The sequence below is a fragment of the Rhopalosiphum padi genome, chromosome 2, assembly GCF_020882245.1.
Source record: "Rhopalosiphum padi isolate XX-2018 chromosome 2, ASM2088224v1, whole genome shotgun sequence".
NCBI lineage: Eukaryota > Metazoa > Arthropoda > Insecta > Hemiptera > Aphididae > Rhopalosiphum > Rhopalosiphum padi.
The window spans coordinates 19,492,918-19,520,624 of record NC_083598.1 but is presented as its reverse complement, the minus strand read 5'-3'; the positions used below and the strand labels follow the sequence as shown (position 1 = coordinate 19,520,624).

The 27,707-nt window shown below is 27.3% G+C and overlaps 1 protein-coding gene and 2 long non-coding RNA genes across 11 annotated transcripts; all 3 read right to left on the bottom strand.

The window, feature by feature from the left end:
- On the bottom strand, nt 1-9,759 carry LOC132919958 (uncharacterized). 4 transcript variants are annotated; one of them, XM_060981918.1, is made up of 6 exons: nt 9,386-9,759; nt 6,717-6,934; nt 6,508-6,651; nt 6,307-6,450; nt 5,825-6,214; nt 1-4,474 (listed from the first exon to the last, which is right to left on the bottom strand). In XM_060981918.1, exons 1-6 carry the CDS (start codon nt 9,558-9,560, stop codon nt 1,382-1,384), a joined length of 4,164 nt encoding a protein of 1,387 aa, XP_060837901.1. In that variant the 5' UTR covers nt 9,561-9,759; the 3' UTR covers nt 1-1,381. The 4 variants fall into 4 exon arrangements, with proteins under 4 accessions (XP_060837901.1, XP_060837902.1, XP_060837903.1 ...); XM_060981919.1 differs by having other exon boundaries at nt 6,717-6,931; XM_060981920.1 differs by lacking the exon at nt 9,386-9,759 and adding an exon at nt 7,128-7,356.
- An 888-nt stretch (nt 9,760-10,647) lies between these two features.
- On the bottom strand, nt 10,648-12,755 carry LOC132923324 (uncharacterized). Of its 4 annotated transcripts, none has more exons than XR_009661156.1 (6): nt 12,674-12,755; nt 12,272-12,400; nt 12,076-12,201; nt 11,877-12,005; nt 11,495-11,605; nt 10,648-11,414 (listed from the first exon to the last, which is right to left on the bottom strand). It is a non-coding gene; the product is annotated as an uncharacterized LOC132923324 (long non-coding RNA). The 4 variants fall into 4 exon arrangements; XR_009661157.1 differs by lacking the exon at nt 12,674-12,755 and adding an exon at nt 12,471-12,506; XR_009661158.1 differs by lacking the exon at nt 12,076-12,201 and having other exon boundaries at nt 10,649-11,414.
- A 145-nt stretch (nt 12,756-12,900) lies between these two features.
- On the bottom strand, nt 12,901-15,342 carry LOC132923323 (uncharacterized). 3 transcript variants are annotated; one of them, XR_009661154.1, is made up of 7 exons: nt 15,257-15,342; nt 15,082-15,195; nt 13,883-14,655; nt 13,684-13,812; nt 13,485-13,613; nt 13,289-13,414; nt 12,901-13,218 (listed from the first exon to the last, which is right to left on the bottom strand). It is a non-coding gene; the product is annotated as an uncharacterized LOC132923323 (long non-coding RNA). The 3 variants fall into 3 exon arrangements; XR_009661153.1 differs by having other exon boundaries at nt 15,082-15,328; XR_009661155.1 differs by having other exon boundaries at nt 13,883-14,057; nt 15,082-15,328.
- Nucleotides 15,343-27,707: the final 12,365 nt, after the last annotated feature.

Below are 27,707 nucleotides of genomic sequence, written 5' to 3'. Positions count from 1 at the left end.
TATGGTGGTAAAATGGCGCACCCTATGCCTATTAACATTTATTTTCGTGTAAACATCAATAATTTTACATTGAAAATTATTATTTTTGGACAAAAACATAATGTATCTAAACATTTATACACATTTGTTCAACATAATAATGTGATGTAATCAACTAATTTTACAAACTAAAACATCAAATAGGTAAGGTATAACTGGTTAACAATTAAGTAGAAAAAAAAACTATGCAGATCTACACAAAACAGATTTGTATTATGTAGATTATGTTTAAATAGTCAATATTTTGGAATATAGACATATTACAGTATTCCAAATTTAACATTAGTTGTACAATACATTTTCAATAATTTTATGGGTGTAAAATGTAAGTGGATTTAAAAACCAATTGTTGTAAAATGAAAAAAAAACTGTCATCAATTTTTTGTCATTATCAAAAATTATATATGGCACTACAATAATAAAATATCTTCCATGCATTTGTTAGATTAATCCGCTAACATTACCCATGTATAATAATATTATTGTTAACATTTTTTTTTATACAATTATTTTAATAGATTTTTTTTAAAAAACAATCTTGGTGAACATTTTTCTAAGATTATAAATGGCGATAAAAAAAAATTCACAAAACACAATACTATTTTAAAGGAACATCGATACATATTATTATACTAAGAACATAGATTAAGTACACAATTTTTTCGATGAACGGAGGGAAATAGCTAACAGATGAATTAACCTTTAACGTATAACAAAGATACTTATAACAAAATTATACATAGAAAGTTCAACAGAAATATTATAAGGATAACTCAAAAACTAAATAATACAGAAGAACAATTAAAAACATATCATAATACAGTATTTTATGTATGTACAATATTAATCTATGTCAAGAGTATATTGCCATTAATGTACGATAATAATAATGATAAAATAATAATGGTTAATATTATTAGTAATATTAGTATTGCACACACATCTGAAAACAATATTGCTGTATAAAAACTTATTGAGATTACAATTCCAACAACGATGGTGAAACAAATAAAGCAGTTTCTGTGAATAAATAAATAAAAGATTCTGGTGACAACAATTAAAACTGGTTCTATAATATTATAATGTGTGAATAAAAAAAAAAACATGTTTATTCAAAAATGAAAACTTAAAACTCTTTTCCTATTAAATACAAATTAAATCTATTACAGCAGGTAGTAACTAAAAATTTAAAATAAAAAGTAGTTGGTTTGTCAGTGTCAGTATTGGATTAAAAAAAAGTTAATCAAAATAATTTGTTCATAAATTTATTAACTTTTTTAAAAACTTTTCTGAACTTACTAGTGGCCCCCTTTATTTTAGGCCGGACCACATAATGATAGCCTCATTCATTTTTTGTTCGATCAGGCCGTTTGTTCCATTCGTCTTCTTCACGATCAGAAATAGCCTCTTCCAGAGATGCCAGATTTGGTTTGCTAGATACTTCCTGATTAAAAAAATCATCATCCTCAAATGGATCTGTATTTCTGGAAAATATGTTTATGGACTCTGATTTTTTCATCTCTTTAGGCGAATTTGATACTTCTTCTTGTGAAATTTTTATATCTTTTGCAACAAATACGTCATCGTCTTTAAAACTAAATTCACTAGACATACTACCTTTGGCAGCATTTTCTGGTGTAAAATCATCTTCAAATGGAGAACGCTTTGTTCCTTCGGTTTTAGAGTTTGAATCAATAGACCTATGACCACTATCTGAACGTTTTGGTTTTCTTATATTCCTATTTGTCTTAGAACTAGTGGACGGAGATGGCTTAGTAAGATATCCTAAATCAGAACAAGTGCTCATAGTTTTTGTAAATAAGGAAGAATCAGGACTACCGGGTGTAAAATTATCATCAAAAGGAGAGGTTTGATTACGTTTCAAAGACCATTTATTTTTTGATCTTCTGGACCAATTTTGTTCTAATTCAGATTCACTTAAATCCAATTCTTCTTGACTATATGGCTTTCTAGGTGGAATGTTGTGGTCTTCGTCACTCCCATCACTTCGACGATGATAGGATCTCCTAGGCTTTCTAGGTGTTGTTGAAGACACATAACGATTTTTTTTGGGTAATCTATATCGCATTTTTACATCATCATCATCGCTATTATCAATAGGAGGCCTAGAATAATTTTTGAAACCTTTTGGAATTGGAGGGCCAAATCGATCCCAATTGTATTGTTCTTCAAGATATCTTCTTCGCCTTTCGTACATTAACCTTTGGTATTTTTCATCTTCCCAGTTCGGAGTAGATGGTAGTTTTTGAACTCTTCTTTCAATGTCAGGTCGAGCATAGACACGCCTTTTATCATCTTTTGATGACCTTCTCCGTTCGTCATCCATATGTGGAACTCTCCAGTGTGGAATCATATATGGTGACTCCCATTCATCATTATATCTAGTCCCTTCATCCCACGGAGATGGTTCACGACGCCGAGGTGATATTTTACGGTTACTTCTACGATTAGGTTTTCTTTCATAATAAGGTTCATCCTCATACATAGATTCTCCATCACTCCAACCATTTACGGTTCGAGGGAAATCTTCAATTGAACTTTCTAAACTTCTTTTTGCAGTATCCCAATTATCTTCAGATTCTTCACAATCATCCCAGCTAGATGAACACTTACTACGATTAGAAGGTACTTTTTTCAAATTAACTTTAGGTTTAGTAGTTGGTGCTTCTCGATCATCTGCAGCCCAAGGAGAATTTGGATTTTTAATTGCTTCTGGTTCAGCATCAAAAGTTGCCCAACATTGAGCGTTATCAAACAATTTTTGACATGTGTTATTTTCAATTGATTCAGGGTTTATAATTGCAGTAGTAACTTCTTCTTTTGAAACTTCACATTCAACTGCTCCTTTTAAATCCTCGTTTTTAACGGCACAGTTTTCTTCTTCGTATTCATCTTCTTCATCATCATCTTCATCTCCTTGTACATCATCATCTTCATCATCTTCGTCAACTTCTACATTTTCTTTAGTTTCAACCACTTCATCAATAATTTTTTCATCTTCTGGTTCAAATACTTGTTCATTATTTAATTCAACCTCACTTTGTTCTGAAATATTATTGTTTTGATTTGATTTAACAATTTCTTCAATTGGAAAGTTTTCTGATGATTCTTCTTCGTGCATAGGTTCTTTTATTGGAATATCTCTGAGGGCTGCATATTTATCATTTTCTGTAACTACAGTCTCACTAGTTTTTTCCTCATCCAATAATTCTCTAAATACTGCATATTTATCATACAAAGATTTTTCTGGTTCTTTCTTATCTTCTTCAGTCTTTTTAGGAATAGTTTGTGTTTCTTCATTGCTATTTACTGTTAACTTGGACAAACGTAAAGTCAACTCTTTTAAAGTCATCTTGGATAAAGAAGTGGGAGATATTCTTAATGTATCTGCTAAATCACTAAACCCTGTTTTTGTTAATTGACTTAATGTAATATCAAGTGAAGTAGATATATTTGACTTTAATTCACTGCTAGTTTTTCTTACAGAAACAGGTACTAAATAATATTCAGAATCAACTTCTTCTTTCTTTTTCTTAATGTCATTTTTTGGTTTTCTAGATGGTAATGGTAATGGTGGGGCTTCATTTTCTAGTTGTGTAGTTGGTAAATTGTAGGAACTAACATAATTTTCTATATAGTCATAATGACAATTACGTGTACGTATTGGTTTAACGGTTTTAGAAGGTATTTGTTGTTTTTTAGGTGGCAAAGGCGGAGGCTCCAATGAAGATGAAGGTCTTGGTGGAGGTTCAGGAGCAATGTCTATTCGTTGAGGCAATGTCATTAATTTCATAATAGCATAATCATCATCAGGTGAAGTTGGGTCGTCATTTCTATAATAATCTGGACTTGGAGATTTTCTCATTTTTATTTTTGTTCTATTTTTAGACATTAAATTATACTTGGGTGATGTAGATATATTATATGGCTTTTGTGTTTCTGATGGAAGGGATACCTTCAATAATCCTTGAGCAGAATTTTGTGATGATGAACTATCACTTTTTAATAATGGAGATTTGTGTTGCAATTGTGGCGAAACTGGTTTCAAAGATTCAAATGAAGAAAAATCAGCAAACTCCATTTCAACAGAATTCGAATGAGATTTATTAAAATTATCATTTTTAAAAGGATCTTCCATACGTCCACTGGTATCGTTAAACGACAGATCAGAAGAAAATGAATCACTTACAGTTTTAGTTGGTAAACTTTGAGATTGTTGCTCTGAAATTTTTTCATTTTCGTACGCAGCAAGTTGATTTAATATTTTCTTTGGAGGATTTTTGAGCTCTTGAAAGAAATCTTTCTTGTCTACATAAGGTTTACTACGACCAGTTCCTAATGGATCTAGTTCAGTAAAAACATCAAATGCATCGCACTTAATTGTTGGACTTGTACGGTTAGTTGATTCAATGACCTAAAAATAAAATAAAATATTGAAAATTTCATAATTAGAATTAATTTAAGATAAATAATAATACATTACAATCAAATTCTATACCTGTTTTTTTTTTCATTAATAAATATTAGTTTACTGTATTTTCCCTATTAATTAATAGATAATACAAAATATAACCTAATCAACATTTTAGTATTATACAGATTACAATAATAACAAAATCATTTTAAATTAATAAAAAGAAATATATATTATTTAATATAAATAATCTAAGAAAATTATAATACACAACCTAGTAACTTATTAACTTTTCTAAAATTTTAATATGAACTAAACTAAATATATAAATATAAAACTATGTCTGTATACAAACATAGTTATGTGGTTTTAAAATTTAAGTTGATTATCCATTAATAATTAACTGGAATTACATATTTTTATTAAAATAAAAATTATAAAACTATGAAAATAATACCTAACAAAAAATTATAAAATACATATATTATGTACATTATTTTATTGGTTTGAAAGCAAACAAATAAAAGCTTAAATACAGAGTGGTTAAATTGTTTATCTGGTAAATAACATTTTTTTCTATTGTATCTAACAAATATATCGATAACTCAAATAAATAGCTTTAGGATATTATGTTATTTTAAATTTATTTGCATATAAGTATGGAATATTAAAAAATTATATTACATAAATGTAAAACAATTTATTATAATTATTTACAAACAGTATCATCTATAACAAGAGTCGGAAACCTGTGGCTCCTAGCATGCAATCTTATCGGTGTAATTATACATCTACTTCTGTGCATTTTTAAAATAGTATGACTAGCTACATTATAGAATTATGTGAGTATGTTTGTAATAATATTTTAGTATTGTCGGTCCCGTACTGTGGTTAAAGTATAACATGTTTCATTAAAATGAATAAAAGAAAACATTTTTCTGTCAAAGATAAAACAAATATAATAATTATCTAAACAATAAGTATGTTTAAATTTATTAATTAATTGATTATATAAAATAAATAAATAAAATTTGGAAATATTGATGTATTTTTAATGGTCCCTTGGTTGTTGTTATAGATGATAACTACTTTTATTTAAAAGTTTTGTACTGGCATGTAAAAATATATAAGTACAACTCAAGATTGCTTGATGGCAGAATGATACACTTTATATAGTGTAATGGGCAACAAAACATACTAGTAACTCAGTTGATTACAAAATTGTTACTAACAAACTGTATAAAATAGAGAAAATACATGTGTAAACTAAAACATTTGATATAATAAAGGAAAGTACCTATATATTTTTTAAATGAATCAATTCTTTAGAAATATAAAATAATAACTTACCTTAAAATCAGATGCTTGGAGGGATTGACGAACTTCACTAGGATTTGTCATACTGAAAATACTTTCAGTTTCTTTGTCAAACCAATGTTTTTCAGGCTGTCCTGAACTTGAAGGAGCTGAACTATTACGTGTTCTTCGATCTCCAGAACTTGGCGGCGGTGGTAATTTTGTTAATGCAACAGTTGGAATAACAGTAAAAGAATCTCCAAAAGGATCAGCTGATGGTGGGGTAATACTTTCCATTTGTGACAAACCTTGTTGTAAATTATTCAGTTCAAGTTCCAAGTTCAAAAGATCATTAGCATTTGGGGTTGTGTTTTTAAACTCAGATTTGTCCATACTTGACAAATCACGATTGAATCTTTTAGAGCCATCATCATTACAGCTAGCCTATAGTACAATAACAATAAACAATTAATGAATAAAAATATAAATAAATATCTATGACTAATAGCAGGTTAAATAAATACATAAGGACTAACATGATCAACTTTTGATGCTGTACTTGCAAGAGCTTCTAGATAAAGTCCACTGCCTTTCATAATTTGTTGTTGCCTAGTCATTTCTATTTCTTGTTTTTTTAACTCAAAAACTGTTTGAAAAAGATCTCTCATAGTAATTACAACCTGAAAATAAAACATGCTTAAAATAAATAAATTAAACAAAATATGTTTTGACTTTACCTGACTTGCTGCTTTATCTGTTTTTATACCAAAAAATCTATGACCGGTATCAGGAGAACCGAATATGTATCCAAATGCTCTTGAATCTACCATGTCTTGTGCTATGAATGATATCTTATGTATAGGATGATGATATAAACAATCCTGTAATTTTATAAATATTTAAACACATTCTAAGTATTCTAAGTAATTGCATAATTTTCTCATACCCCAGTCTTTTCATCCCTCAATTTAAGTCCATCAATTGCTACATTTATGGTAATGCGTTGCTTGTGCTCTCCGGCGGCCCTTATCGCCATCTTCAAGTCAAACAACGCTTCTTGGCACATTCTATCCCCTCGAGCCTCACTGACTTCCAATATGCCAATAAGCTTGGCTTTGAAACTAACTCCATCACCCATAAATCGTATAGCACCACCTTTATCTGCTATAAAAAATTATTATTATTATTATCTTATTATTAAAAGATAATAACATATATTATTGAACGAGATTTGAAACCGAGTTCTTCCGTCTTAACGAAATATATAATATCCATTAACTCTGTTTGTACGATAAAAATCGAGTGAAATTAAACGACATGATTACTAACACGACGAAAACAATGATGGGAAACTTACATTTAAACGGACTAGTTTTCCGCCTAAGAGTCAGGGTTTGCATTTTTCCGAATAAAAATTACGAGTGTCGTGCGATGTCTCTGTTTGTTGAACGTAGTGCGGTACACATTTCGTACATTGTCGGACAGAGGTCCGCGAATTTTTTCCTATCGTAAACGCTCACAGAAGCGTTTCCGGCTGCGGGCAAACTCACGTACGGCTGCTAATAGGGGAGGGGGTTGACGAGCCATCCACCCAGTGGCAAAATTAATCAATATTACTCAGTCTGTACGGCAACATGGCGAAAAAGTTTCGCTACACGCAAGCCCGGTAAGGGTATATTTTTATAAATCATGTTCAAACGACAGACATCAAAGTGTAGCATTAAAAATTTTTTATGTTTAACCCCTACGTCGACGACTGTCACACACGACAAAGAATTTTGTAAAAAAAAAAAAAAATTATTTTTCGCGCGCGTCTCTTTGCAGGTGAAATCGCCGAAATTGATAATGTGCGAAACACGAGCACGCACGATATCACCCAGGTTCGATTTCAATCGTATTATTGTTATTCGGTCGAGCACAAATGCACAATTTATTAATTTATTTACTTCGTATACAGCCGATAACCTATAAATAGTGAAGTATATACATAAATAATACGAAAACGTACATATAACGCTTCGTCAATATAAATTGTTAAAATTCAACTCGTGAATCATTCGTATTCTGTTTTTAATAGATGACGAATGGATTTAATATTGTAGGTATTATATACATAACGCAACACACGTCAAACGCCTTTTGGCTTTTCCATTCCTTTCGTAGCCTACCATCAGCACCCCTAATCGATATTTTAACTTGTTAGTACAAATTTTATGATTAATTATTTACGACAAAACTAAAATAGGCGTATTCGATTTTAAATTGGTGTATCATAAGAAAAGTCTCTTGAAGAAAATCAATCGTGAATAATAGATGGAAACGTTTTGATGAGTTAGGTCGGAATTTAAAATACATGGATTTTGATACTACTTATTTATTATTTATTTTTTGTATTCATTGTCTAGATAAATAAAAACAAAATTAATATATTTTTTATTTTATTCTGATAATAAAATCAATAAAATAGAGGTAAAAGTTATTTTATGTTTATAGTTTATATAACAAAAATAAGTAAGTATATAAATTTTATTATACCTACATAAATCATTGTAAAATTTAAACCTTGCATTATAATATGGCATGATTAGACAGTTGTATTTTTGAACTTGATCCAATTAATATCAATAAATCAGTGTAATAAATTGCCTATTATTTACTAAATAATTTAGTTTTAAAAGCATATTACATTTTCCCCTATTCCTTTATTCAGAATATTTTCATACCTATTCATAAGACTAATAAATTAAAAAAAAAAAAACAATAAACCTTAAAAACTTATTTAATTTATTAAATTATTTATTTATTTGGTTATTTAATAGAATAGTAATGAAAAATACAAAAGCTTTTTTTAAATTTTACAACAAAATAAAATATGTGTGTTATTATGGTATTATTTAATAATATTATTTTATTGTGTTACCTAATTTTAAACTTGCTTGTTTAAAAATAAGAAAAAAATATCATTATAATTATTTTATTCCAATCTGGAATAATTTTAACTTTAGTGAATTAAGTGTAAATGATTTTATATAAATCTGAATACCAGGTATAAATATAAATATAATATAAAATTATAAAGATTATATAGTAAAATAAAAAATTTAAATTTAATAAAAAAAAAGTAATTAATTTGTTTGTATTTGTTTAAATACTATCATAAACCATAAATATAATATTATCTATAACTACAATGATAGAGTTGGTAGATTTTAAGTGTCAAATATCAAGTAATAAATTAATAAAAATATATTATTTTATAAATTAGTAGTAGTATAAAGCGAAGATGTCTGGTCCGAGCCAGACAAAAGGTAAAGGTCTTTAATAAGTAAATCGATATACAAACAAAACATGAAATATGTATTTGCCTATGATTACTGATAAGCTAAAATAAATTTAAATTAAATATACATAACATTATTTTCTTTATATTGTATATACTGTACAAATATAGGATGCATGGTAATCTGTTGCTATTATGTAAATGGAGATGAAAAATGTTTCAAACAATTAAAAATATTATTTTAAAATAGTTTAAAAAAAATAGATTTATTGTTACATACAAAGAGTTAGTAAATGGGCAGTATACCTAAGAATATTATATTAAAATGTTTATACCTTTAACAATAACTGGCTGTCTATTAACATTTTTCAATGTTCTAAATGATTCTTTAATTTGAACAAATCCTCTTTTTGGAACTTCTTTCAATGAATGCAATTTGTTTTCCTTATTATCATTTCGGTTCTCTGGAGGTTTTGTATGTGTTGATGTTGGACCCTTAGCGTTTTCCATTTATTAATTATTACACATTAGTATAATACAATTAAAATATACTTAATAAAAAAATAATGCAATAATTGATTAAAAAGTTTTGACTTTAAATGAATTACAAATTAGTCATTCAAAAAAAAAATGACAATAAATAATAAATAAATATTAAGTTCGTCAAAAAATAACAAGGAATAAAATTATCATTCAAATAAAAACGAAATTTATCGATTTTATTTTATTTATTATTTACTAAAAGCAGAACGTTATCATTTACTTTGTTTTATTTGATAAACCTCAGTAGAGTGGCCAACCTTGAAAAAAATATTTTCAAACAGAATTTTCAAACTGCTATTCATAATTATTTGGTTTATCCAAAATTAGGTACGTCACACAGGTACACAGGGTTACGTACCACCTAGATCCCGCGACAAGTAGATACACGTACGTCAACTGGATCCCTTTGGACATTTAGAACCTCAAAGACAATTTAGATTCCATATTAACTATAATCTCCCACATCATTTAGGTACCCAGAAATCGGCGGTAATTTAAAAAACTTGTCTAAAAAAAATACTTAAATAACAATTTAAATTTTAAAAATATTATGAAATAGTATGAAGTATAAGTAAGTTACATAGCGATAGTAAAATCTCTAATTCCATTAATTATGATATTAGATTCGATGTTTTAAATGAGTAGTAACATTTCATTATATTCTAATATAGGTACACGATATATGAATTATCGATTATGTTAATGTAGAGCTTATACATAATTTTTAAAAGAACTTTCTCAAATACCTATTTATTATAATAGGTAAGTACATTAAAACCTAACCATTAACCTAATAATTACAATAATAAGTAAATAAAAATATGTGTAAATTCAATGTTTTAAGTAAAGTAATAGATACACACAATATTTCTGGCAATATTAAACTTGACCCGCTTTTGTTAGTGTATTTGTAAAACAAGAACTAATATAATAACTATACTTGCCACTTGGAGTCTTTTTTAACAAGTCAAAGAATATTTTTTAAATATTAAATATTATTTTATTGAAATACTTAATAAAACGTTAATATTTCTCGTTTCTTGATATAAATAATTATTTAATTGGCATTTAATAAAAAAAAATGTATGCAAGGTAACTATAAGATAAGAATAACAGTGTTAGGTAATTTTCCACACCACCTTTATTATTAAACGACGTACAATAACATTGTCCGTATTGTTTAATAACTTTATGAGGTATTACACAAGGCGCGTTTTTTTATTGTGGTGTCCCCAGTAGGCCTAATCCACATCGTAAGCGAGAACGCATTATATGCAGGGGCGTATTTGGTAGGGGCTTTGGGTCCAGTTGTCCAGAACGGCAAATTTTTATTTCGTACTTTATGAGTACTGGCGCAGTGACGTCAATCATTAATATTTTTCACAACAAATGTGTGCCACAGAGGTATAAAATACTATAGTATTTATATAACATGGTATTCTATGGTATTAACAGTTTCACCATTGCGCGGCATAGAAATTTTTTAATAGGGGGGAGGCGGCAAAATATGTGTTGCCCTTATCATAAAATTCCTAAATACGCCAGAGATCATATGAATGCATTCAAATAATAAAAAAAAATATACAATAACTTAAACTATTTGTAGATATTAATAATATTATATAATATAAAACGGGTAATGTGTATAATATGTGTGTGTTGCCGGCCGGCGATAGTCAATGTGTTGGATGAGTGGATGAGAGATGAGCGCTAATGCGTAAGGGGAAAACTTATACTATAATGCTGCCAATCTTCCTCCGGGTTGAAACGAAGCCGAGTGCCGACACTTTTCCCATCAGCTTTGTGACAAATTCTTCTTCACTAATAAATATTATATAATTATATATAGTATACTGTACCTAATATGGTTCTAAAAGTTATAATATATTACAAACAAATACTTTTGACAGTTGATTATCAGTTGAATTTCTTTTTGCTGCTGCCAGAAGTCCTCAGTGTTGAAATACAGCCGAGTGCCGACACATTTTCCAACAGCTCAATGACAAATTCTTCTTCACTAATAAATAATATATATTTATATAAAATATACTATACCTACTACGGTTCTAAAAATTATTATATATTACCAACAAATCCTTTGGGCAGTTGATCATCAGTTGAATTTCTTTTTGCTGCTGCTAGACGTCCTCCTTGTTGAAATACAGCTGAGTGCCGACACATTTCCCATCAGCAAAATGACAAATTCTTCTTCACTAATAAATATTATATATTTATATAAAATATACTATACCTACTACGATTCTAAAAATTGTAATATATTACCAACAAATCCTTTCGACAGTTGATTATCGTCAGTTGAATTTCTTTTTGCTGCTGCCAGACGTCCTCCGTGTTGAAATACAGCCGAGTGCCGACACATTTTCCATCAGCTCAATGACAAATTCTGCTTCACTAATAAATAATATATATTTATATAAAGTATACTATACCTACTACGGTTCTAAAAATTATTATATATTACCAACAAATCCTTTGGGCAGTTGATCATCAGTTGAATTTCTTTTTGCTGCTGCTAGACGTCCTCCTTGTTGAAATACAGCTGAGTGCCGACACATTTCCCATCAGCAAAATGACAAATTCTTCTTCACTAATAAATATTATATATTTATATAAAATATACTATACCTACTACGATTCTAAAAATTGTAATATATTACCAACAAATCCTTTCGACAGTTGATTATCGTCAGTTGAATTTCTTTTTGCTGCTGCCAGACGTCCTCCGTGTTGAAATACAGCCGAGTGCCGACACATTTTCCATCAGCTCAATGACAAATTCTGCTTCACTAATAAATAATATATATTTATATAAAGTATACTATACCTACTACGATTCTAAAAATTATAATATGTTACCAACAAATCCTTTGGGCAGTTGTCAGTTGATCATCAGTTGAATTTCTTTTTGCTGCTGCCAGCCTACTTCCGTGTTGAAATACAGCCGAGTGCCGACACATTTCCCATTAGCTCAACGACAAATTCTTCTTCACTAATAAATATTATATATTTATATAAAATATACTATACCTACTACGATTCTAAAAATTATAATATATTACCAACAAATCCTTTCGACAGTTGATTATCGTCAATTGAATTTCTTTTTGCTGCTGCTAGACGTCCTCCGTGTTGAAATACAGCCGAGTGCCGACACATTTCACATCAGCAAAATGACAAATTCTTCTTCACTAATAAATAATATATATTTATATAAAGTATACTATACCTACTACGATTATAAAAATTATAATATGTTACCAACAAATCCTTTGGTCAGTTGATCATCAGTTGAATTTCTTTTTGCTGCTGCTAGACGTCCTCCGTGTTGAAACGAAGCCGAGTGCCGACATATTTTCCATCAGCTCTATGACAAATTCTTCGTCGGTGGATAATCGTCCATAATCCAGTTAAATGTTCCGTTCCTATAAAACTTCAAATAATATGCAGATTAAATGTATTTTAAACTTATATTATAATGCAAACAAATCCTTTCAACAGTTGACATTAAGATGAACGTCTATTGATGCTGCCAATCTTCTTCCTGGTTGAAACGAAGCCGAGTGCCGACACATTTTCCATCAGCAAAATGACAAATTCTTCTTCACTAATAAATATTATATATTTATATAAAATATACTATACCTACTACGGTTCTAAAAATTATTATATATTACCAACAAATCCTTTGGGCAGTTGATCATCAGTTGAATTTCTTTTTGCTGCTGCTAGACGTCCTCCTTGTTGAAATACAGCTGAGTGCCGACACATTTCCCATCAGCAAAATGACAAATTCTTCTTCACTAATAAATATTATATATTTATATAAAATATACTATACCTATTACGATTCTAAAAATTGTAATATATTACCAACAAATCCTTTCGACAGTTGATTATCGTCAGTTGAATTTCTTTTTGCTGCTGCCAGACGTCCTCCGTGTTGAAATACAGCCGAGTGCCGACACATTTTCCATCAGCTCAATGACAAATTCTGCTTCACTAATAAATAATATATATTTATATAAAGTATACTATACCTACTACGATTCTAAAATTTATAATATATTACCAACAAATCCTTTCGACAGTTGATTATCGTCAGTTGAATATCTTTTTGCTGCTGCTAGACGTCCTCCGTGTTGAAATACAGCCGAGTGCCGACACATTTTCCATCAGCTCAATGACAAATTCTGCTTCACTAATAAATAATATATATTTATATAAAGTATACTATACCTACTACGATTCTAAAAATTATAATATGTTACCAACAATTCCTTTGGGCAGTTGATTATCGTCAGATGAATATCTTTTTGCTGCTGCTAGACGTCCTCCGTATTGAAACGAAGCCGAGTGCCGACACATTTTTCATCAGCTCTATGATAAATTCTTCGTCGGTGGATAGTCGTCCATGATCCAGTTAAATGTTCCGTTCCTATAAAACTTCAAATAATATGCAGATTAAATGTAATTTAAACTTATAGTAAAATTTCAATGTTTAAGAAATATATGTTGGTGTTCTTTTAGTTTTGAATTTAAATTAATTTGAAATTTTATATTCATTATTTATCAGTTAAAAATGTAAACAAGAAATAAAAAGGTTATAGTATATTGCAGTTTAACTTTCTGTTCGGTGGCCACCTTTTTAATTCCTCACTCTCTTTTATAAGAATGTTAAACAGCACAATCACTATAAAAAATATAAATTTAAATATACACAAAGACATACTTGCTTTGTGATAAGAAAAAAAATTGGTAATTTTTCAATGTATTATTTAAATAAAAAGAACACCTAAAACCGTAGTACAGTATATTATCTGAAAAAAACCATAAAAATTAAATATTATTTAAGTAAATATTCATAATATACTGTACTACTGTTCAAAAAATTATAGTATTAAACAAACACAGCCCTGCGACACTTTTTTTTGTTATTCATCAGCTTCCTAATGATACTGCCAATCGTTTTCCGGGTTGACATTATATAAGGATATAGCGTAATTATTTCAGTTTTTTTGTTTTTCCGATATTATGGCAAGATCTGAAATTTTTTGTTTTATTTTATTACTATTTACCACCCAAAGTACCAAATTGATCCATATTTGCTACAAGAATTTATGACAAACAAAAAGTAAACTACATAATTGTAAAATCATTATACATTTTTCGCTACGTCCACGTCCAGGATCTAAGGTGTACTATTCTACTACTATTCTAATATAATATAATGCGAATAATACAAATAATACACGGTTGTTATTTTTCACAATTTTTGTCTACTATAACTAATGAGTAAAATAAGTAGGCATTGTGTACTATTTTTTCATTGGACCCTGGAGAATAAAATATGCGTCTACATCAACTACATCGTCCGACTAGCGCGGATTGTTCACATAAATTAATATATTTTATTTTAAGTTTAAAAAATAATTTTAATCCCAAAAAAGAATAATAAAAAAAAACTTACTTAAGCGTCGACTCTTCCCGGGAAACCGAGTTGTACCAATCTACAGTGTTTACCGAGTGGTGCACCGCCGCCGAAGAAACTCCAAATTTTGTTCATACGATCTTCATCATGATTCTAAAAGGGAGTATAAAGATATTTTATGAAAATAAACAGCACGAAATAAAAAGGAGAGTACTTGTCATGTACTGAAGACTGTTGTTTAACGACTATTATAGAATTGTTAATCGTCTTCGACGAATGTCGTCGATTGTCGTATGCCACAGATGACGAATATTATAATATGATAAGTCTATGGTTTTTTTTTATAAGAACTCCTTGTGATATTATACGATCTATTTTTCTATCTTAGGTGTTTGACATATTAACGTAGTATTGAAACATATAAACTATAGACTAAGACCAAATCTTTATAGATATTGCAAAGTATTAATATTTTATTCTAATGAAGATGATTATAAATTATTTTATTTAATCTATAAAAATAGTGAACTAAACAAAAATAATTATAGTTATGTTTCTGAGTTATTATTTCTGCATTTTTTTGGTTTTAATCACGCAGTGCTTTAACTTAATCTTACATATTCTCAGTGGCGGCTTTGGTGGTGAGGCAAGTGAGTTACCTAAAATTTTGTAGCAAATAATACTCTAAAAGTGTATATTTCTTGGCTCACCGATAGCTAATATATATATCGATATCGATAATAATTTTTAACATTTTTATGATTTTATTTGAAATAAATTTTTCTTTACGAAGTTTAATAATATAAATAATCATTTATTTTATTAAAGTATAATATTATTCCGTGTTTATTACCAAAAATAGCGATAAACCGATAAGAAATGCACGAAATAATAATTCCGTTAACAAACGCTCATATTCAGCCGGCGGAAATATTCCCTATGACGTCAGAATTGTAACTTGTGTACATTAATTACACATACATGCGAATGTACGGACTACGCAAATGCACGCGACTGTTAAATAAGCTGAATTGCGCAAATGATCATAGTGAGGCGACTTTTTCATCGCCTCTGATACTAAATATATATGTGGTACTATGGTCAGCCCGCAGCCATGTCTACGGCTCGTTCAACAACAACATAATATTGATATTGGATAATCATATACCGTTATTATTGTCACAGCGCCTGATGAAACCGATTTCATTGTTAGTTTATAATGTTTATATCTCTCTCGTTCGAATCATCGCTCGTGCAGTCGTGCTTATTCGTTTAAATTTGTTTACGCGTGTTGTCGTGCTTTGATTTAACATTAAAGTAATTTAAGTATATTTTTATATTTTATTATAGTTATAATTATTTTTATATTTTTAAATTCCATTATTATGAAGTTTAATTTTTGTTATGAAGGGGGGAAGGGATACATAAGTTGCCTCACCAAAAAAATACAACCAAAACCGCCACTGCATATTCTTACATGTAAACTTACATATATATATCTGAAGACACCTATCGGCTATCATAATAGAAACAAATTCATACATTTCCTTTATTATGGTTTCATGTAACAAATAGTACCTAGTAAATGCTTTGAGGAATTCAATTTTCAGTACCATTGTCCATTTTACAAAATAATCAAAAATTACATTGAATTAAAGATAAAGAAGTAATTATTACAGTGTTGCTTTATAAATTAGTGATTAAGTTTATTACTGTAATTAGTGTGTGAAATTTGAATTTGAAAGAGACAGTCAGTCAACCGTCATTAATAACTAATAAGTGTAATTTTGATGTATTATGACTTATAATACTATATGTTGATTGATATTGCTAAGTATTTTATTTTTATTTTTTGTGTAAAGTTTGACAAGCTACCTACATTTTTTCCGAAAACATTGCAATAATCATAATTATTATTATAATAATTAATATTGTATAAATAATAAATATAATTTATACCGTATTATATTCTTGTTATATACTTTTGAGTTAATAGGTACAACCCTTTCGTAAAATAATTTGAATAAATAATATCTTAAGATTAATCTACGTATGTCAAAAATATCATTGTGTACGTATAGTATAACATGTACAAAAAACTTTTATGTCCCTACAAATAATGTTTTAAATAATAACAAAATATCGTAAATATACATAATTTCAAAATATTTTGAAAAAATACTATTTGTAAGAAATACTCTCATAAGAATTTAATTAAAGTTTTAAGTATCTAAGATTATTCGTTTTTGAACTATAACAAAATATAAAAATTATTTGAAAAAAAATATTTATTTTTAGAGTGGGTGTATAATAAATATTTAATAAGTTATAGGTATAATACTGAACTTCGAATAGTCATAAAAAATAATGTGACTTTCCAGTAAACATATTATTTTTGTTTTTGGTAAAAAAAAACTAATGAGAATTCCAATGTAATATTTTTAAATTGTAGATATAAAAAGAAAATATTTATAGGTATGAATATCTAACGAAAAAAATAATTTGAACATTTTATAGATTTAGCCGAATACAATCAAAATTTTAATTTTAAACGTTTATAAAATATACCGTGACTATACATTTTTTATTACAGTAAATTAGTGAACGATTGATGAAGAAGCCTGTATTAAATTTTATATCATATTTGCATATCTATAATTTTTTTCGGCTTAATAAAAAAAAAAATTTAATTGTTTTAAATAATGAAAATGCTTTTAAAATTATACAATTTACCTATAGAGAAATCATAATGTAGATAATTGGTAAATTTTTCAAAATTCTATAATTAGCATTTTTTAATTAAAATTAAATTAATAAATTAATTTTGTCGATATTATACAAGTATATAGCGTAATAATACATTTGTTTTTTTGTGTTTTCGATCTTATGACAAGATTCGAAATTTTTTATTTTATTTTACTATTAACCACCCAAAGTACTAAATAGATCATATTTGCTACAATAATTTATGACAGAAAAGAAACTACATAATTGTCAAATAAATATACATTCATTGCTATGTCCAGGATCCAAGGTATACTTGAAGACTTAATTTTATTCTTGGCTATTTTATACATCGGACCAGTGGTCAACCTTTTTGGACTCTCGGGCCACATTCACAAACTAAAAACTGTTTGCGGGCAAGAAAAGAATAAAAATTTAATATACTTAAATTATTTACTATGCAAAAAAAATATTGTTTAGAACTTTAAATAAAAAAAAAAATTCGTCGTTTTAGAATTTAAAGCGGGCCGTAGACAATAGCTCACTGGTTGCCGGCCATTGCATTGGACGATTGGAAATAAAATATAAGTCTGTCATCCAAGTATAGCAGCTTGAACACGTCAATAAATATTTATTTTAAGTATAAAAGATAAATTTAATATTCCATAATTATGGGAAAATTAACTTACGTAAGTATTCTTCGACGCTGTTCGACAAAATCGAGCTGTACCACATTTATAGTTCAAACGTGCATCATCACCGCCGAAGAAACAGCTAGCTCTTATTTCTTCATTCGTCTTCTTTGCGCTTCAGAATGAAATTATTGAAATATTCTATAAAAATGAGAGCATTTGTCATACACTAAAGGCTGTTGTTTTAAGACTGTTCAATAAACTATTAGAATTATTAACAGTCTTCTACGAATGACGACGATTGTCGATTGCCACGGATGTAAATATTGTAATAATGTGATAGATCATATGTTTTTTTTTTATAGAACTCTATGTGATATTATAGTATTTATTTTTATATCTCAGCTGTCTTGCATACGAAACTTTTGGTATTTAATTAATTTCATACGTAAAACCATAATAATTGTATATCCTGAATTTTTTTTTTTAATTATAATTTTATTATTTCAATAGTTTTTTGGTAAAATTGTTCACCAAAAAATAAAACCATATATATATATGGTAATATTTCCAGCTTTTTTGTTTTTCCGATATTATGGCGAGATCTGAATTTTTTTAATTTTATTTTACTATTTACCAACCAAAGTACCAAATAGATCATATAATTTGCTACAAGAATTCATGGCAGACAGAAAATAAACTACATAATTGTAAAATCATTATACATTTTTCGCTACATATCCAGGATCTAAATTCTAAGGTGTACTTATAACGACTTTATTTTATTCTTGGAAATGTCATCATTAATGCATGATCGGTAACCTTTTTGAACTCTCAGGCTACATTCACAAATTAAAAACAGTTTGCAGACCAGATAAAAATGAAAAATTTGTATTCTTAAATTATTTACTATGGAAAAAAATATTGTCTAGAACTTTAAAATAAAAAAATATAAATAAAAAAAAATGTCAGTGTTTTAGAATTTAAAACGGGTCGTATATACAATAACCCGCCGGTTGTTGACCACTTCATTGGACTGGACGATCGAAAATAAAATATAGGTCTGTCATCGGGGTAACAGCTTGTAGAAGTCAATAAACATTTATATTTTATATTATGTATAAATAGTAAATTTATTACTACCCCAAAATAATAGGAAAATTAACCTACATAAGTATCCTTCGACGCTTTTCGACGAAATCAAGCTGTGCCATATTAAAGTTCAAAGTGCACCGTCACCGAAGAAACAGCTATAGTTTATTTCTTCATTCGTCTTCTTTATGCTTCGGAATGGAATTATTGAAATATTTTATGAAAATGAGAGTACTCGTCATGTACTGAAGGCTGTTGTTTGACGACTGCAGTTCAATAAAATTATTAGAATTGTTAATCGTCTCCTACAAATTACAACGATTGTCGTTTGCCATGGATTATGATAAATATTATAATTTTTTTTTTTATAGAACTTTTTGTGATTTTATAGGATTCATATTTCAGCTGTCTTGCATACGAAAATTTTGGTATCTAATTAATTTCATACGTAAAATCATAATAATTGTATATTATCCTGAATTTTTTTTTAAATTATAATATTATAACGGTTATTAACAGTTTGGCAGAACTAAATGATTAATAATTTTAAAAATATTTAAATGTTTAATCATTAAACTGATATTACATACTAAATAGTTGATAGATTATAATCTATTACATATAATAAACAAGGACTTACAAAATTAATAAAATTAATTTCTAAATACAAGCAATTATTCACATTCAACTCGTTATACACATATGACATATAGTCACATATCATTTCCGTTTCGGTACCCTCCTGTTTAGAAATAATACATACTCATACTATTTTTACTGTTTTTAAAATTAATCGATAATTTCTAACTAATATGCTCGGATAATTTTCGATATTAATATATAATAAATGCATCTATTTATGGTAGTATGCTATTGTTATTTTATCCTATAAGTGTATAGTCAAAATATTTTGAAAATTATAATATGTATAAGAAATTGGTGAAATTTTCAAATAACTATAGTTATTCGTTTTTAAATTACTACAAAAAAACAAAAATCGGTTGAGCAGATATAGTTATCACAGAAATATGAAATGAATATCCAATGTCTTAAAAATTCAAAATTCAAACAGTTATAAAAAAATATTAATGCGTCTTTTCGGAAAACTTTTTATTTTTATTAGGGATAAAAAAAACTTATATTAGTCGGGTACTCGGCCGGTTAAAAATGAAAAATGCTATTTATACAATTAATAATAAATTAATTATATGATATAAATATAAATTATTTTATAAAATGGGTCTGGTAATATACTATGACGATTATGTATTTTTGGTCTCACGTATTTTATGCATCCCGCGTTCGGTAATAAAATATGCATAAGTATACGTCACCCGGCGTGAATAGTAGAATAAAATATGTGCTTACGTCGATTACATCGTCCGGGTAGCCGATTGTTCATATAAATAAATATATTTTATTTTAAGTTTAAAATGTAAATTTAATCCTAAAAAAGAATAAGAAAAAAAACTTACGTAATCGTAGACTGTTCCCGGGAAACCGAGTTGTGTCAATCTTCAGTCTATACGTAGTGGTGCACCAACGCCGAAGAAACTGCAAATTTTCTTCATACCGATCTTCATCGTGATTCTAAATGAGAATAAAAATACATTTTATGAAAATAAACAGCATGAAATGAAAATGAGAGTACTTGTCATGTACTAAAGGCTGTTGTTTGACGACTGTCCAATAAAATTATTAGAATTGTTAATCGTCTCCTACAAATGACAACGATTGTCGTTTGCCACAGATGACGAATATTATAATATGATAAATCTATGGTTTTTTTTTTTATAGAACTCTGTGATATTATACGATCTATTTTTCTATTTTAGCTGTTTGACATACGTAAAATTGAAACATATAAACTAGCCCAAATCTTTATAGATATTGCAAAGTATTAATATTTTATTTTGATGAAGATGATTACAAATTATTTAATTTAATCTATGAAAATAGTGAACTAAATAAAAATAATTATATTTTTAAGTATTTAAAAAAAAGAATTATGATTAATATCGTTATGTTTCTAAGTTATTATTTCTGTATTATTTTGATTTTAATCACGCGCAGTGTTTTAACTTAATCTTACTTATCTATTAAATTAGATGCAATTACCTCTGTCTGTAGATGTTATGTCTGAAGACACCTATCATAATAGAAAAAAATTCATATATTTCGTTTATTGTGGTTTCTTGTAACAAATAGTACCTAGTCACTAGTTAATGTTTTAGGTAATCAATTTATTTTTTAAACTTAAAATAAAATATATTCATTTTTATGAAAAATCCACTACCCGGATGATGTAATCGATGTAGACGCATATTTTATTAATTTATATATAAATTATATAATATTGAACTTCAAACAGTCATAATATAAGTTTCCAGTGAGCATTTTATTTTTGTTTTTGCATTAAAAAAACTAATGGGAATTCCTATAAAACATTTTAAAATTATAGATATAAAAAGAAAATATTTATATGAATACTAATGAAAAAATAATTTGAATATTTTAAAAATTTGTAATAATAAAAAAACAAAGAACATTGTTTACATATATATAGTTTGAAAATATTTTTAAAATAATAACATAAATAAGAAATACTCTCATAAAAAATTAGTTAAGACTTTAAGTTATCGGTGTATCAGATTATTTGTTTTTAAACTATGTATAGTATTATAGTCTATAACACAATATAAAAATCGTTTTACAAGAAATAGTTTTTTTTTTTGGGATGAAAAATTAATACTCAATAAGTCATAAAATATTGAACTTCAGTCGTAAAAAATAATGTGACTTTCCAGTAAACCTTTTATATTTGTTATATTAAAAAAAAACAAATGAGAATTACTATATTAAATTTGTATATAAAAAGACAATATTCCATAAATATCTGATGAAAAAATAATTTGAAAATTGTATAGATTTAGACAAAATTTGTCAAAATTTTGATTTTAAACGTTTATAAAAATATTGCAGTAATTTAGTGACTGATGAGGAACACTGTATTAAATTTCAAATCATATTTGCTATCAATAATTTTTATCGGCTTAAAAAAAAAAAAAAATATAATTATTTAAAATTGTTAAAATGTTTTTATAATTATACAATGTATAGGAAATCATAATGTAGACAGTTGGTAAAATTTTCAACATTCTATGATTAGCATTTTTGAATTAAAACTTAGTAAATTAATTAATTTTGTCGAAATTATACAAGTATATAGCGTAATGATTCCGATATTATGACAAGATCTGAAATTTTTATTTTATTTTACTATTAACCACCCAAAGTACTAAATATATCATATTTGCTACAAGAATTCATAACAAATAGAAAAAAAAACTAAGTAATTTTAAAATCAATATATATTCATTGCTACGTCCAGGATCCAAGGTATAATTGACGAATTAATTTTATTCTTGGCTATTTTTTAACTTTAACCTTTTAGAACTCTCATCACAAATTAAAAACAGTTTGCGGACAAGACAAAAATAAAAATTGTATATTCTTAAATTATTTACTATGAAAAAAAATATTATCTAGAAGTTAGAACTTTAAAATAATAAAATATTAAAAAAAAAATTTCATCGTTTAAGAATTTAAAATAATTAAAACGGGTCGTATACAATACCCCGCCGGTTGCCGGCTATTATCGGAAATAAAATATAGGTCTAAGTAATCGGGGTGGCAGCTTGTACAAGTCAATAAATATTTATTTAAAGTATAAAAATTAAATTTATTCCTCCCCTAAAATAATAGGAAAATTAACCTACGTAAGTATCCTTCGACGCTTTTCGGCGAATTCAAGCTGTGCCATATTAAAGTTCAAACGTGCACCGTCACCGAAGGAACAGGTATAGTTTATTTCTTCATTCGTCTTCTTTACGCTTCGGAATGGAATTATTGAAATATTTTATGAAAATGAGAGTACTCGTCATGTACTGAAGGCTGTTGTTTGACGACTGTTCGATAAAATTATTAGAATGGTTAATAGTCTCCTACAAATGACGACGATTGTCGTTTGCCATGGATGGTAAATATTATAATAATATGATAGATCATATGTTTTTTTTATAGAACTCTTTGTGATATTATAGGATTTATTTTTATATTTCAGCTCTCTTGCATACGAAACTTTTGGTATAATTAATTTCATACGTAAAACCATAATAATTGTATATCCTGAATTTTTTTTTAAATTATAATTTTATTATTTCAATAGTTGTTTGGTAAAATTTCTCACCAACAAATAAGAACATCTTCGACCAGCATAATTTTACATTATACACAATGCATTAATCATTAATACATTATACATTGAAAATTGAATTCAAATTGTACAAATTCGTTATAGTGACATACTTAACCTAGTCTACATGTAGTATTGTAGTCACCTACTATAAGTAGCTATACAGCAGTTTACGGGTTAGCTGAACTAAATGATTAATAATTTTAAAAATATTTAAAAGTTTAATCATTAAACTGATATTACATACTAAATAGTTAATAGATTATGATCTACGTATAATAAAGGACTTACAAAATCAATAAAATAAATTTCTAAATATAAGCAGTTATTCACATTTGACTCGTTATATATACATGTGACTATATCATTCCCGTTTCGGTACCGACCTGTTTAGGAATAATATATACCTACTCAGTACTCATACTATTTTTTACTGATTTTAAAATAATCAATAGGTTCTAATGTTAATATGCTCAGATAATTTGCGATATTAATATATATATAATAAATGCATCTATTTATGGTATTATGCTATTATTATTTTATCCTATAAGTGTATAGTTAAAATATTTTGAAAATTATAATATGTATAAGAAATGCAAACATTAACATTTGGTGAAATTTTCAAATAACTACAGTTATTCGTTTTTAAATTACTACAAAAAAACAAATATCGGTTGAGCAGAAATAGTTATCACAGAAATATTAAATGAATATCTAATAATGTCATCAAAATTCAAAATTCAGACAATTATAAAAAAATATTAACGCGTCTTTTTAGAAAACTTTTTATTTTTGTTAGGGATAAAAAAAAATTATATTAGTCGAGTACTCGGCCGGTTAAAAATGAAAAATACTATTTATACAATTAATATAAATATAAATTATTATATAAAATGGGTCTGGTAATATACTAATATGACGATTATGTATTTTTGGTCTCACGTATTTTATGCATCCCGCGTTCGGGAATAAAATATGCATATACGTATATCTACGTCACCCGGCGTGTAGCAGATTGTCCGGTGCAATAAGTATGTATTTATTTTATGTCTAAAAAAGTAAATTAAATCAAACTCACGTAAACATTGATTTTTTGATGAAACTTAGTTGCGTCATATTTAATGTCCAAACGTGCAGTAATCACATGCCAACGAAAGAACACCTTTCCTCGTCCATCTTTACCACGTTTCGAATTGAAGATATTGAGATATTTCATAAAAATAAGCTGAACAGAACGGCATATGCGTGTAAAATATTATATATATTAAAGTACGGTTTAACGATTTGTACGTCTATTTTTTTCTCCGTTAAAATTATTACAACCGTCAGTCGTCTCCGACGAATAGCGAAGATTGATGATTACCATAGATGATAGATTAATATGATAGATCCATATCCATAGATTATATACTGTATTATTATGTTGTAACATTATTATTAGCCAGACATTTAAATTTATTCGGGAGTCTGCCGTTCGAGAAACTCAATTGTGTACTTATACAAATGTTATATGCACGGCGGGGTAGATTGTATAGATGTTGTTCAGGACATTGAGACTAGCCTCATTCAAAGTTTCTGCCATTGGCATTGCATAAATTTGTAATTAGTTGTTGTTATCGATATTTTTCGCCCGTATTATTATTGAATGACACCCGTCTTCTCATTATTAATGTAAAAATATTATAATATTATCAATAATCAATATTAATATCGAAAACCATCATAATTATTTTCCAAATAGACAAAAATATTAAATTATAGGTACTACAATTTTTTTTAAACTTTTTTATTGCTTTACTACTATTTTTTATGGTGAGTCCGCTGTCTCAAAGACCCCTGATGAGTCGCAACTGCAGGTGTTAATAAGTTTATGGCATAAACAGCTTAAAACTAACCTACATAATATTTTGAATATATACTATTCACTGTTATAGTGTTAAATAATAATACACGAATTGGTGTCTTTAAATAATATTTTTGTAATAACTTAAAACAAAATAGATAATTATACCTATATAATCGTTATTTTTCGTTAAAATATAGGTACAGTTTTGTCAACATTCAAATGTGGTATATGTACTAACAGAGTAGCGCCGAACACGGGTATGAACTGGGGAAAATTCCCCAGAAATATTTATGGGTGGGCGGGTGATAATCAAAAATAGTTTGTTATGCAGTATCTTGTATGTATATAGTTAGAAATAAACATAGTACCATTCGAACGTAACTAACTAAACTTTTTTTAGTAGGTGGGTCTAACACCAGCATTTTTTTCCTATAACATGGAATATAGATCGGCGCCACTGGACTTACGACTAACTTCTGAGACTGGGAGTGAGAATATGAATTAAGTTAAAACTTTTAAGCAATAATAATAATATAATAGTAGCTATAGTTATATAGTTGTATACTAAGTTATATAGGTACTATTCTGATTAATATAAAAACAATTATAAGATGGTGACCAGACATGAGTTATGGCTATTGTAACTGAGAAGTGAAATGTTCAGTAACTTCAGTTACTAAATTTTAATTTTTTATTAGATGTATACACGAAACCTAACATTATGAAAGCTTTATTTATGAAATAATTTATGCGTGTATTATTAAAACATTAGGTTAACATAATAGAAAATATTTTTTAATTGTCTATTAAACAAAAATTATATGGATTATGCTAGATAACAACTGTTATACTAGTGTTACTACGATGTAATAACGTAAAAACATTTAAATACATTAATAATTAAAAATTAATAATACCGGTAATCGGTATGTGATTGCTATTATGATATATTATTTGAAACAATTAAAACCATAGTAATTGTTAAAAATTTTGTCATAATATAATAGGAATAATACTATAAATATTTGGTAAAAATTTTAAGTGTATCTACTGTCATATTTTTTTTTGAAATACAACAAAACATCAAAAATTGTTTAGGAGAAACAGTTATTTTATGGATGAATATAAAATGTCATAAAAATTTAAACTTGAAAATTAGTTGAAATTCTAATAAAAAATTAATTTGATTTTCCGATATACAAATGATAACTACAAAATAATGCTAGGTAATATTCGCAAACAAATACGGAGACAATAGATTTTCGATATTTTTTTATTGAGAAATTAATGACTTGTGAGGCACTTTGTATTCAATTTTCAAGCATTTGTAACAGTCAAATAATTTTGAATGTATAGAAAAAAACTAAAATAAAAAATGAAAATTTCTCATACTTATAAATAGCTTAAAAATAGAATAAATATAAAAATAGGATTATTTTATTGTGATTTTTGTTTAAAGAAAACAGTTTTATAAATATATGCATACTTACTAATAGGTAATATAAATCCTCAAAATTTTTGAAAAATTTTTGTGATAGCAATGATAAGTGTACAACAAAAGACCCCCTGGAAAATCATATGTTTGCTAACATATAATCTCCCTCTTTTGTCAAAATCCTAAACATGCTAGGTACATGCCATTGGAATAAAATAAACATTGGAAAATATTACACCAGAAAAAAAAATCAGATATTTACCAGTAATTCCTTCTTTACCCTGTGGTTTATTAGTTACATACTAAAATATTAAAGATGTAAATTATTACCTAACTATAGTTTTAATTACAATATTAATTATTACCTAACATTATAGGCAGGAAATAATAATAATAAAAAAAATATATTCTATTTAATTAATAAGTGGCCACTTGCTAAGCTAAAAGAATAATACGAGTAATAATGAGAAAATCTCATATAGAATCTTAATGACAAATTGCATTTTCTTTTATTAACATAGACACATAGTATTTATTATAATACATTTCTGAAAATGGACGTTGTGTGTTATTGTTACATACTGATGATTTGTTACATCAGTTCCCAATTTTTAAAGTTGTTAAAAATATATAATATCCTCATTCACATTTATCATGGAAACAAATAAAAACATTCAA

What these genes read in the sequence shown, in the direction of transcription:
- LOC132919958 (XM_060981918.1), bottom strand. Translation starts at nt 9,560, where the DNA reads ATGGAAAACGCTAAGGGTCCAACATCAACACATACAAAACCTCCAGAG. An exon ending in ACAGCCAGTTATTGTTAAAG is followed by an intron (nt 6,935 to 9,385) that starts GTATAAACATTT and finishes AATTTTTTATAG; the next exon opens with CAGATAAAGGTGGTGCTATA. An exon ending in TGAGGGATGAAAAGACTGGG is followed by an intron (nt 6,652 to 6,716) that starts GTATGAGAAAAT and finishes ATAAAATTACAG; the next exon opens with GATTGTTTATATCATCATCC.